Genomic DNA, 12,488 nt, shown 5'->3' on the forward strand with positions numbered 1-12,488 from the left:
ACTGTCCATCAGAGACCAAATGACGTTTGCAACTCAAATTTGATGAGGTCACATATTTCATTTCTAACATAACGACGGCCAGATTATATCTATTTTTTTCTCAGATTAGGAACCCCTTTCTATCTCAGAATCAGATTTCATTGAAATGTAGTTTTTTTTCTAAATCTATGGACCAAGTGAGCTTTTCTAATCACTTTGCATCCGTCGTCGTTTTCCTGCGCCCGTTGTCCGTTAACTTTTACACAAATCTTCTCCTTTGAAACTACTGGACCAAATTTAACCAAACTTGGCCACAATCATCATTAGGGTATCTAGTTTATAAGACGTGTCTGATGAACAGGGCAACTAACCAAGATGGCCGCCCTGGCTAAAAATAGACTATAGGGGTAAATTGTGTAGACTTTGGCTTAAATCTCTGAAACCAAAGCATTTAGAGGAAATCTGACTGGTTTAAAAAAATGTTAATCAGGTCAAGATCTATCTAATTTTCAGACAAATCGGACCAATGGTTGTTGAGTTACTGTCCTTGAATTGGTAATTTAAAGGAAATTTGGCAGTTTTGGTTTATCATCTTGAATACTATTAAAGATAATAAACTTTAACCAGCAATAATGTTCAGCAAAGTAAAATCTACAAAAATCTACAAGTCAGTAACATGACTAAAATGGTCCATTGGCCCTTAAGTAGTTATTGTCCCTTAATGTAGAATTTTTAACAATTTTTTGTAATCTTACAAAAATCTTGTCCTCTGAAACTACTGTGACAAATTTGACCAAACTTGGTCACAATCATTATTAGGGAATCTGGTTTGAGAAAATATGTCCAATGACCCCGTTTGCCGACCAACATGACCGACATGACTAAAAATAGAACAGAGAGGTTAAAAAGCAGTTTTTGGCTTATATCGCTATAACTAAAGCATTTACAGCAAGTTTTACAAGGAGTAAACATGTTTATCAAGTAAAGATCTATCCGTCTTGAAGTTTTCAGAGGAATCAGGCAATCCGTTGTTGGGTGGCTACCCTATATTTGTAATTTTAAGGAAATTTTGCAGTTTTTGGTTATAATGCTTTAAAAATTATTATCATAGTTAGATATAAACTGTAAATGGTAATTATATTCAGTAAAATAAGATCTACAAATAATTTAATATGACCAAAATGGTCAATTGACCCCATAAGGAGTTATTGTCTTTTAAAGTCAAATGTAACAATTTTTCTCAATTTTTTGTAATATTTTACTAAAGTCTTCTCCTCAAACAAGTGAGACAAATTTAACCAAACTTGGCCACAATCAACATAAGGATATAAAGTTTTAAGACATGTGTCAGATGACCGTGCCTGCCAACAGCATTGCAGACATGGATAAGAATTGTACATAGGGGTAAAATGCAGATTTTGACATATATCTCTGAAAGTAAAGCAAAAGTATAACGGTTGCATTATTTCATGCATCAACTGTAAATAAAAATATCAAGTGAGCAACACAGGGTCCTTGGAGCCTATAGTTTACAAAATTTGTAAATGTATGTTTCCTATTAATTTCAAATTTATGAGTCTTTTTTTGATGCGAAGTGAGTCAAACATTTTTGGAAAATTTCATGAGAATTTCATTATTTAAACCAAGCTCTTCCCTCTTTTCGACTGGTTAGAGATAAATATCACCAGAATAGTTAACTCCTTGAAAGATCTATGTACTGTGACCATTTTAAATTTCGCAATACAGACTACCGTTTTTATTCACTATCTACAGGTTAAATGATACATCGGTATAAGCCCATATACGTTCTTGGAAACTGAATTTTGTTTAGCCATCTTCCTTTTTTTAAATAATTAATCAATTTTAAAATGTTTATTTCCTATTAATTTCCAATATCTAAGCCCTTTTTTTCGTATGAACATAGATAAATATACACTAGAAATAACTGGTATTTGCTATTTATGGTATTTGTTTATTTGTCTCATAGGTATTCGTACTACATTTTTTTTTATTGTAAAGTAGTTGTCAGTAGCTGTTTGTGCTCTCAAGACCAGCGCTTTAGGTCTTTGTTGTTGTGGGAGTGTATAAATTTGCTATCACGTCCATTCGGTCTGGGTTTCTTATTTTTCTGGTCGGTAGCGATATGATTAGTTAAGCCCTTTTTTTCAACTGATGATTAAAATTTTCTCATATGTTGTGCTGTAACAATCCAAGGATGGGGAGGGTAAGAATGCATTTTTAACCCGACCCATTACACATGCCTGTCGAAAGTGGGGATCCTGTAGTTCAATGGTTGCGAATTAATGAATGAACGAATGATCTTCCTTCTCATAAACAAAAACATAGTTACAGGGAAGGTTGTCGTTGGTTCGTGATTCTTATGTTTGTGTTCGGTAAATTATTGTGTTATACATAAGGATGTAAGTTTTTTCTTAATTTCTTAATTCAATACTTTTATATTTTTTATGTGGTATGGACTTTTCTCTTTGTTGAAAGCAAAATGTTTACACTTGATATCTCTCATCCACTTATGTGAAATGTGGTCGATAGTTGTCTCAATGGCAATCATACCAAATCTCCCAATTGTTTACATGTTTGATTCAAGTATACAGGATTTTGAATTTCTACAAAAAAGACAAAAATGTTATATTTTGATCGTTTTCTGTTTGTCATACTATTCACCTCTATATTGTCTAAAACGATTTTTGGAGATTATTCGATTGACCATATGGAATTTTGATGTCCAAATATAGACAGATCGACATATTTTGACTTTATTTACTGACTACCTTAGTTTGGATTAAGTTGTAAATATAACAGTCTATTGTGACTAAAAAACGGTTTTCCTTTTTTGATAAGATAAACAATAATTTTACCTGGCGAAGCAGTTTGAAAAAAAAATCGAGATTCCTTTTTGAAAAATGACGTGTTCAATGAAATAAAACGTCTTATTCTCACACATGCTATTTTTTTCTGCACAATATTAATTAACAAAAATCTACTGTATATGTGGAAAATGTAAAAATATAAGAGGTGTCAATTCCTACGATTAGTTTCATTAACAAACAAAATATGAACTTGTCCAGTGTTCAGTTTGAATGTCATTTTAGTAACTGTACACATTCATGCATGTTCTGATTTAATCAATATACCTGTATGAAAACAGAAACAGTTTGAAGGTAAACTATTATATCCTGAATATGAATTATTTGGGTTTTTTTCATATTGGTCCAGTTATACTATCTATCTTTCTGATTATTTATTGTTGCCTATGTTGTTAATCTTAAATCAATACTGTAATAGCTAAGGCATCGCCTAGTGCAGGGTCAGCCTATAGTGATCAGTCTGTCCGTCCGTTTTTTAAGTAAATTTAATCATTTTAAGGCTTGATTTGCCTACCGCGTATACAGTTGATAATCAGGATATAAGACATATATGTCTTTGCAGTGAGTACGTATGTCATGTAAAGAAACTACAGAGATAGGGTATTTAATCGTTAATTAACTGACCAAACCCCATGTGATTAGACAGAGGTTATTATTCTACTGTATAAAAGGATGTTGATCATGGTAAATATTTCTGTAGACTGCATGTTGATTGCATATCATCGACTGTAATACGTGCTCTAAAAAACATGTTTATTGATTACAGAATTTAGTGCAGGTGCATACTGGGGTGTCAATTTCGTTGTTGGTGCCAAGATTTTCAGTATGACTGTCTTTACTGAGGTTGAGCCATATGCTGGCTTAACAGTTTCTGGAGAGGTTGGCCTTTGTCTTTTAGTCATATGTGGTCAATTACAAGTAAGAGGAATGATAATGGAATTGCGTTTTCCAACCAGAGCTGAAATTTCATTTAATAAGTTTCCCATTGATGTTGGGTAAGTATAAGTGTGATTGCATTAAATGAACAGTTAAGTGAAACCTTATACCAATTGGAATTAAAACAGAAAATATCCATATATTTTCTTGAATATAAGAATAGATTATGATTAAATGGAACATGCAGTGAATTCTTAAAATTAGTGATTTTGTAAATGTTTATAATTTCAAGTGTAAAATCCCTAAATCGAAATAGGAATTTTTAAAAATCTCTGTTTTGACTTCCAAATTTAGAACTCTTTCACAAATTGACTTGTTAAATTTAGGAAATTTATAAATAACGAATAAATTATTAATAATAACAAAGGAGGTATTGCCCTTAAATTGTACATGTTTTGGTTTTAACTCTTTTTTTCAATTTTAGGGAAAACTATAATAGAGGGAAACAGAAAACAAATTATATGGAAAAGAGATATTTATAGTCATGTATTTTATTATAATTTTTGTCATAATGGTTTTTTACATGACCAGTATATTTTCTTATCTGCTTAAAACGAAGTTGCTAATACATCGGATATTGGTATTACATAACTTACTGTTAAAAACTTATTCAAAATAAAGAAATATATCTCCTTCTTGCAAAGTTATGATTCCTTGTGTCGCTTTGACTATACTGTCTCTACTTTTTGTCTTACTAGTTCTTCAAATGTTTTTATGCCCCATTAATGGGCATTATGTTTTCTGGTCTGTGCGTCCGTTCGTCCGTTCGTCCGTTCGTTCGTTCGTCTGTCCCGCTTCAGGTTAAAGGTTTTTGGTCGAGGTAGTTTTTGATGAAGTTGAAGTCCAATCAACTTGAACCTTAGTACACTTGTTCCCTATGATATGATCTTTCTTATTTTAATGCCAAATTAGAGATCCCCCCCCCGTTTTCACGGTCCACTGAACATCGAAAATGATAGTTTGGATGGGGCATCCGTGTACTGGGAACACATTCTTGTTTTTAAGCTTTTAATTTTGGAATAATTATCTTGAATCATTAATATAAATACATGTTTTGTCGAAAACACACATCTTGTGCATGTTGTGCAGCTTAATTTGTACCGTAGATGTTATAACTATATATATATGTAGGACTCTAAAGTGCGATGGTACTCTAAAGTGCGATGGTCACGCTAAAGTGCGATGGTCTACGCTAAAGTACGATGTTGTCTCACGCTAAAGTGCGATGATTGTTTGTTTGCTAAAGTACGATGGTATATCACGCTAAAGTGCGATGGACCAATATGATAAGGTCGACGGTTTAATACATGGATTTAAAAAAACCCTGGTCTATTTGCAAAAGCTAGAATGCTAGGGTATAACATATATAATAGGCTTTATGATTTATCGGTAAGCTTAAGTGATAGTTTCTAAAATTTATTTTGAAGACCGACCACATTGTCGGAATACATTAAGTAACATTTATTTGTACAAGGTGTTTTATTCTTAAATGCGAGAAAAAGTCAATATTCGTCAAGCTTTCTCTTTTCCGTAAAAAAGACATGTTATATTTTCCTCCACTGTACAAACTATGTTTTAGCCGACAATTTATAATTTACGCTGAAAAACATGAACCTTTATTTTACTGACGTTACTTTTTAATAAAATCGAAAATATTTTTAAGGGGACCGCAATGTAAACTGAATTGTAAACAATAATTTCAGTGCATCCGTTCGCTGCCAATAGAAGCAGGCTCTACGATACCTATATGCGTATACTATTTTCAACCTATTTAGCATCTAAAAAGTAAAACGGTCGACTGCAGGACCCAAGTCCTTCATCCAGCATCCGAAATAAATCAACACAGTTGCTTCAGCCGACGAAGCACGGTTAGGTCGGAAATTAAAACATTGACATTAAAAGTTGTGAATCAAATGTTCTTAATTTATGTTCCGGCATATACATTTTTGGTTTGTATAAACGACTGTTAACGTCATAATCTAAGTACAATTCTCTCGTCTATACTTTCGCGGACCATCGCACTTTAGCGTATGGAGGAATCGTGCTTTAGCGTAGACCATCGCACTTTAGCGTGACCATCGTACTTTAGCGTCCCCATCGCACTTTAGAGTCCTACATATATATAGCAACCACTGTGTTAATAACTATGTTTGAAAACTGTTTGTTTCCAAGGATATCACCAGCCTAGTATACAGTACTTTTGCTACGGACATTGTGTTATTTGAATTTTTGCTTCAACATTTTGGAAATTATCTCAAATGACGTATTTTGATACCATGCCCGGATTTGACTATAACTTTTATGTTTTATTTGGTCATTATTTGTTTTAATTTAACTGGTTTATGCAATATTTTGTCTTGCGCATCACTAAAGTGATATATTTTGGCAAATTGCGAATCTGCTGTTTTCACATTGGTACTGTAAATATTTTATAAATTTACAATACATTAGTATTTTAATTATGTTTATTTAGTTTAAGATATATAATTTATACTTCCAGCATTGGAGTATTTGTACTTACTTTAACGGATCTGTTTGAACGATGTCAGTTTAAAACACCATAAATGATATAAATTCGTCGGTAAAATAACGTTGCTTTCGAAATGACGAATTATCTGCAACTTGCCGAGGGGTAAAAACATTGCGAGACCAGTAATATTGATAATCACAATAAAGAAATTGCAGGCAACTCATATTGTTCTATTCTGTATTGGGTATGTTTTTATTGTTATTATTTCAGAATATCTATGTATCTTGATCTGATTCCAATCAAGATAGAGTTTTCTGCTTTGGTTACAATAGAACTATCAATAGCTGGGAAAGAAGTAGCCAAAAAGACATTGTATAAAGATGTATTATGGAGTTACACCGCACCAACTATCAGAACTAAAATTGTAGAAACAATAGCAAAAGAAAAAGATAATTCACCACCAGAAATATCTAGTTTTGTGGACGAGCCTTTTAAAGTAAATATTTCTTATGTATTATTTTCAACAATCATGCAATCTTTTTTAGTCACATTTTACTCAACTGCGTAAGTTTCTTAATCTTAACAAATGTCCATTCCGTCTTATACATCTTTACACCAGTACACATTATTTTTTATTTGATTTCTCAGTAAGTTAAAATATGAATACTCTGTGGAGGGCTGACAATGAAATTGGGAAGAGTTACTGATATCCATTTTTGAATTATTATAACCATGTTTTGGAATGAATGAACTCATTTATATCTATTTATTAAGAACTATTTGTCACCTTGCCCTCTATGAGCATGTGAACTAATGCCATATCTTGCCTTACATATTGTTGTTGTATGCCAGTGTTTTCTCCCTTGTTCAGGATATCTAGTCTTTTTATTAATGCCAATCTACTGAAATGATCGTCATTGCTAAAATAGAAAATAAGGATAAAATGCATAAGATTAATTTGATTTATATAAAATATCAGCAAAAAGCGGTGACAAATACAAAGTATAAGCTCTGATAATGTTTTATTAGCTTAGTGTATAATTGTTTTCCATTGAAATAAGCCAGATCATTCTAACTAAACGTAGGGTAAAATTAAACAAACATCGCACAACATATGTCTTTGTCTACAACAGCTTCTATTGATATGTATAATGTATAAACAGTAGAACTGATTAACAATACAAGTTACCACCAAAACATGACAATTATATCATTTGACATCGTTTTGTCACCGGGATAATAAGTGTAGCAAGCGACAGATTTGTTGGCTTCCTGCAGGGGTCGAAATTAGCGCTGGTCCGGTGGTCCGGGACCAGTAGAATTTGAGTCGGACCAGTATATTTTGTCACCTGGTGGTCCGCCGGACCAGTAGAAATTTGTCGATAAAATCCCTGATTGAATCGATATTTCGGTTTTTTTACAAAACAATTTACCTGCGAAATCAATTACACGGTACTGGAGGTACTAAGTATTACAATTGATTGAGTTTTTATTAATATCGAGCGTACTTCACAACAACACAAAATGTGGAAATTTTTGGAATGAGTCAAATCGACGGACAAAAAAATAAGAAAATAAGTGACATTCAAATGGAAGATCTGAATAAAGTTTATGAAATTGATAAAAAGAACGTAAAAATCAAAAATCATCGGTAAAAAAACGCGAATGGTTTAATTATATAGTTGATTGCAATGTAATGTATTGTATTATGTATATCATGTGGACAATTTGCAGTGACAGACCTAGATAAGAAATGTATTTTTGTAACGAGATCTTCAAATTTTAAGTTAGACTCTGTATACGTACTTGCTAATGAACAATCAGAACAGCACTAAAAAAACTACGAGAATAAAGGAGAGGAAACAAAGGAAGGGAAAATCATGAAAAAAACGTAAAATCTCTCTCTTAATTTGGTGTTTGTCAAATGAATTTCATTTGTGCAGGACTAGTAGATTTGGAGCCGGACCAGTAGAGTTTCAGTCAACTGGTCCGGCTGGCCAGTACACAAAAAGCTTAATTTCGACCCCTGGCTTCCTGTAACTTGAACTGTGTTGAGCCTTGACAGCACAAATAACACATACTATGGACAAATACAAATGACAATGACAGTTGAGTGGCTGTCTCTGCCGGGTGCCTCGAACTACTAATAATAAACTCTGGTGCATACTAACACGCGAGTCCCTGGAACATGGACAAATAATAAAATAAGTTCCTATTTGATGCATCAAAATGCAAAAAACTTATTGATACATAACAAATAATAACAAACCTGGCTGATATTGTTCACTGTCAAAGATACACTATTTTTAGAACTTGGAAGTATAAAATGTATGAATGTAAATTGATAATCTGATTATATTAAGAACACACAGATATGAAAGAGATATATAAAAATATAAACGCTAACAGAGTTATTGATAAAAATTGAAAAAAGATGCGGATTTTCAATACAAAAGATAAATACATACAAAGAATTGATGCCCAAAATATGAAAAAAATATATTTTAGTCCTAAATAATAATTTAAGCAGCACTTTCCATAGACACACTTGTATGGAAAAAAAACACTATACCCCTTATTGCTGTGCAAGTTGGTGATAATGATGAATGGCTGCTTAACATCAAAGGACAAATTAAGATGCACATTTAGGACGGGAAAATGTTGATGTTATATGAATATTGTCCATGCTTTGTACTAGACTGGCATGTTGAGCCAGATTGTTATCGTGCTAGTTCGCAAGGTAGCAGTTCAGACGATGACTTTTCATCCTACCCGCATATCCATTAATAAGACTCCGAGCCAACTACTCCTTGATGTCACGTGCTTCGTGGATAAGCAACAAACACAAATATCAAAGTCTTTGGTTTGACCCACGACCTCCGTCAAACTATGCTAACACGATAGCACGAGACCACCAAGGCTGTGTATATTAGAGCGCGATAGTGGTGTAGTCCAACACAGACATTTCACTTAGAAACACAGAAAACATGCCATCCAGTCTCATATTGTTATTTTTTTTTAAAGCAAATTTTAACAAGAGTTCGGCAGCGATCCAAAGTCATTTACTTTTATTTGATACCAACAATTACTAACAAAAATCTACTTGACAAAGTTGCAGCTATGCGTAGGAACTATTTTGATTAAAGTGTGTTTTTCCTTATTGTATGTTCTGTATTCCCCGGCCAAATTAGTGGTTTTATATTTCATTAGAGAGCCTTCGTACTTATGAAGACTTAATTTAGAGTAGAATATATTCATATAGAGTATCAATCAACTATTCATTGAAACATATAAATAACCTATTACTAGTTATATCAAACATTTATTTGCTTGATTGTTGTTATTTCCCTCATTATGCCTGATTATGGTCATCTTCATAATGAATAAAATCAATTATTCATTTTTTGTAGATAACAGTTATCACAATATATAGTTATAGAGGTATACTTTAATTAATCTGCTCATCCTTTCTCTTGAAATTGGTAATTCAATCTAATCTTTAAATTTGACACTCTTGCTTGATATTGTCAAGACATATAACACTATAAAAAAAGCTTTATTATCTTAAAATATATTTGATATTGTCTCCACATTACATTTAGTATCAATGTAAAAGCAGTTTATTATCAATATATTTTATTTACAGAGAAGAAAAAGATCAACAGCAAGATGTATAGTAAGACAGATACCTGATCAAGATTTTACAGAACCTCTTTTTGAAGTATCTTTAAGAGCGAAGGATGATAAAAGTGATGTCACACTCTTCTTAAATGTAGGCACACGTCCTGGAGATAGTGATGTATTAAAGGAAAGACCACTTGGTGGACCATCAACCATTATTAAGGATGTAAGGTTTAAAAGGGGACATTTTTTTATTTCAAATATGATTGTTTATTCGCTTCGTGATATTCAAAATGTCTTGCATTGAAATAAAAGATATTAAATCGCAGTTTTGCAGTTGTTTGTTGCTCAAGGAAAAATTCAACTTAGTTTTGGGGGTTTCTTTGTGAATATTTTACCCTTCGGCAATAAAAACAAATCATTTCAGACTTGTCTCTGAAAGAGAAAATGTTGTTCTTGATATACCAAAAGGTATCAGGTTTTGTTACAACATGTTTTTTGCCAGATTGCAGAATTGAGAGGCACTTTGTTTACCTCAAATTTAGAATTGGGAACTATTGCAACAGAAAATGCGGACTCCTCTTACGAAGCGATATAAAAGTTAAAGCATATATTTTTGTTCCCTACTGTTCACGTTGCCTTGTTGCAGGTCCCCTTTCTTTTTTAAAATACTTGATCCGTATAATGATTTAATAATTCTACGATTTTATCTTCTTTATTACCATTTTAACTTCATGGTTGTTTTAGCTACTAAATACTTTTGGTAAAAATATCAATTAATTTAAATTTTTAAGACTTGAAAATATCGCTTATTTACAAGATCAACGTTGAATTTATATTACTTATAAAAAGAAAAGCTCTATTGGTTCAAAATATGGACTTGCCGAAGCGAATAAGGAACGAAGTCAATGTTGAAAAGTAAATACAACGATTTAAAGATTTGATGCATCCGAAGTTAAAGGTATACAACTTCTTTTATGAAAATGTTCAATATACAGTCATTTTATTGACGCCTGTGTGTAATTGTGTGACAAAAACATGACTGATTTTCATAGTGTCTGAAAGTCTCTCATTGCAATTCATAGAATTTGTGAGTTTTGTATGGGACAATTTTTCTCATCAAAATTATAATCAAGCCAAACAGCATACCTTTTCTGTTAACAACTGCACATCAACCAACTGCTGCTGATCAATTGCATACAAAAACCTAAAACCCAAGACAAAATATTCATGTCGAAGAGAAAAAGCAGCAGTAAAGTATATGTGCAAAACACCTTCAGTCTAATATAAGATATTATTGGATTTAAAAAAAAAAATAATCTGTGGCATCAAAATTAATGAAGTGTGAAATTTCTTTATATTCATAAAAATTAACTCTATAAATTTTATTGGATAATTTCCTTAATTTGTCAAATCAGTACATAATAATTGTTAAAAAAAAATGACGTTACATGACCTTTGTTGGAAGTACAAATAGTTTGATAGTCTTTAAATTATCTCCATTATAGAGGTTACCAGCAGTAGGTGTTCCATTGCACTTTACTGTTATTGCTGAAAACAGTGCTGGTGAGAGATCAAAGGCATCCTGTGATTTACCGACTTATGATGTGACTTTACCTGACGGAAGATTTCAGGAAGAATTTATAACTTCCAGTAATCCTGATGCACTTAAGGCTGCAGTTAAAATAAATGAGGATTCAGAACTGAACCATAGAATGGTTGGTGTAGGATACGGGAAAGATATCTATGGAGATCAGATTATACGCTGGAGTGATGTTGTTCTGCAGAAATACCGTCATGGTTACATCAGTACGGCTTACACAATATTTTACATTATTACTTAAAATCAGAAATAATGATACCATACATAGTAGTTCTATATAGGAGATTTGTGGTATATATCAGTGAGGTAGCAATATTACATGTAAACATGACATTAACAATATTCAAACGATATTTAGAGCCTTGAATCGACTGGGCTTGCTTTGATCAATAACAATATCATAATTACTAACAAAACGTTACTGTGAACTTGTTATTGAAAAATGGTTTCTATAAATGTTATATATTGAATTTTGTTTCTATAGTAATAACTGAAGTACTAATATTGCAAAAAGGGTAAATACATTTAGTTGATTTATTTAAATGACAATGAATGCACAACTAGTAGTATGATTTTCGTATCATGTTTACTTTTTAGAAAACCCCTCTCAACTAACAAAAACATTTGAGTTTATTTTTTTAATTATCTAGTGCTAAGTGAAATAAGGTTTCTACTTATTTCATATAAAATGTCATTCTGATAAAAGTTTTCAAATCAAAATGATTTTTGAACTCATATTTGTAGCATATACGTTTTAGATTTGTCTTGCATTCGCATTATCTTCAACAAACAGTGTTCATCCATGCTATTGTAAGAACAACATAAAATTGATGGTAGCTTGACTAAATAATTTTACCAATTGATCAGTTTAAAGACTATGAAAAGTACCTTTTATTATATTCGTACCAAGAAAGTAAAAATTCTTTTGAATAAACACGTGGATACACTTTCATAGATTTTTTTTAAATAAGTGCTGCATTTTTGACAAGCGTGA

At 32.0% G+C, this 12,488-nt stretch overlaps 1 protein-coding gene across 1 annotated transcript in view; it reads left to right on the forward strand.

The window, feature by feature from the left end:
* The window catches only part of LOC139481215 (uncharacterized), a 133,303-nt gene that overhangs the window by 42,593 nt on the left and 78,222 nt on the right, over positions 1-12,488 (forward strand). The window contains exons 28-31 of the mRNA XM_071264380.1: positions 3,631-3,859; positions 6,541-6,766; positions 9,917-10,117; positions 11,400-11,700. Of these exons, the coding sequence (XP_071120481.1) occupies positions 3,631-3,859; positions 6,541-6,766; positions 9,917-10,117; positions 11,400-11,700 (957 nt within the window). The remainder of the gene's footprint in view (positions 1-3,630; positions 3,860-6,540; positions 6,767-9,916; positions 10,118-11,399; positions 11,701-12,488) is intronic.

Source organism: Mytilus edulis, chromosome 7 (assembly GCF_963676685.1).
Source record: "Mytilus edulis chromosome 7, xbMytEdul2.2, whole genome shotgun sequence".
Lineage (NCBI taxonomy): Eukaryota > Metazoa > Mollusca > Bivalvia > Mytilida > Mytilidae > Mytilus > Mytilus edulis.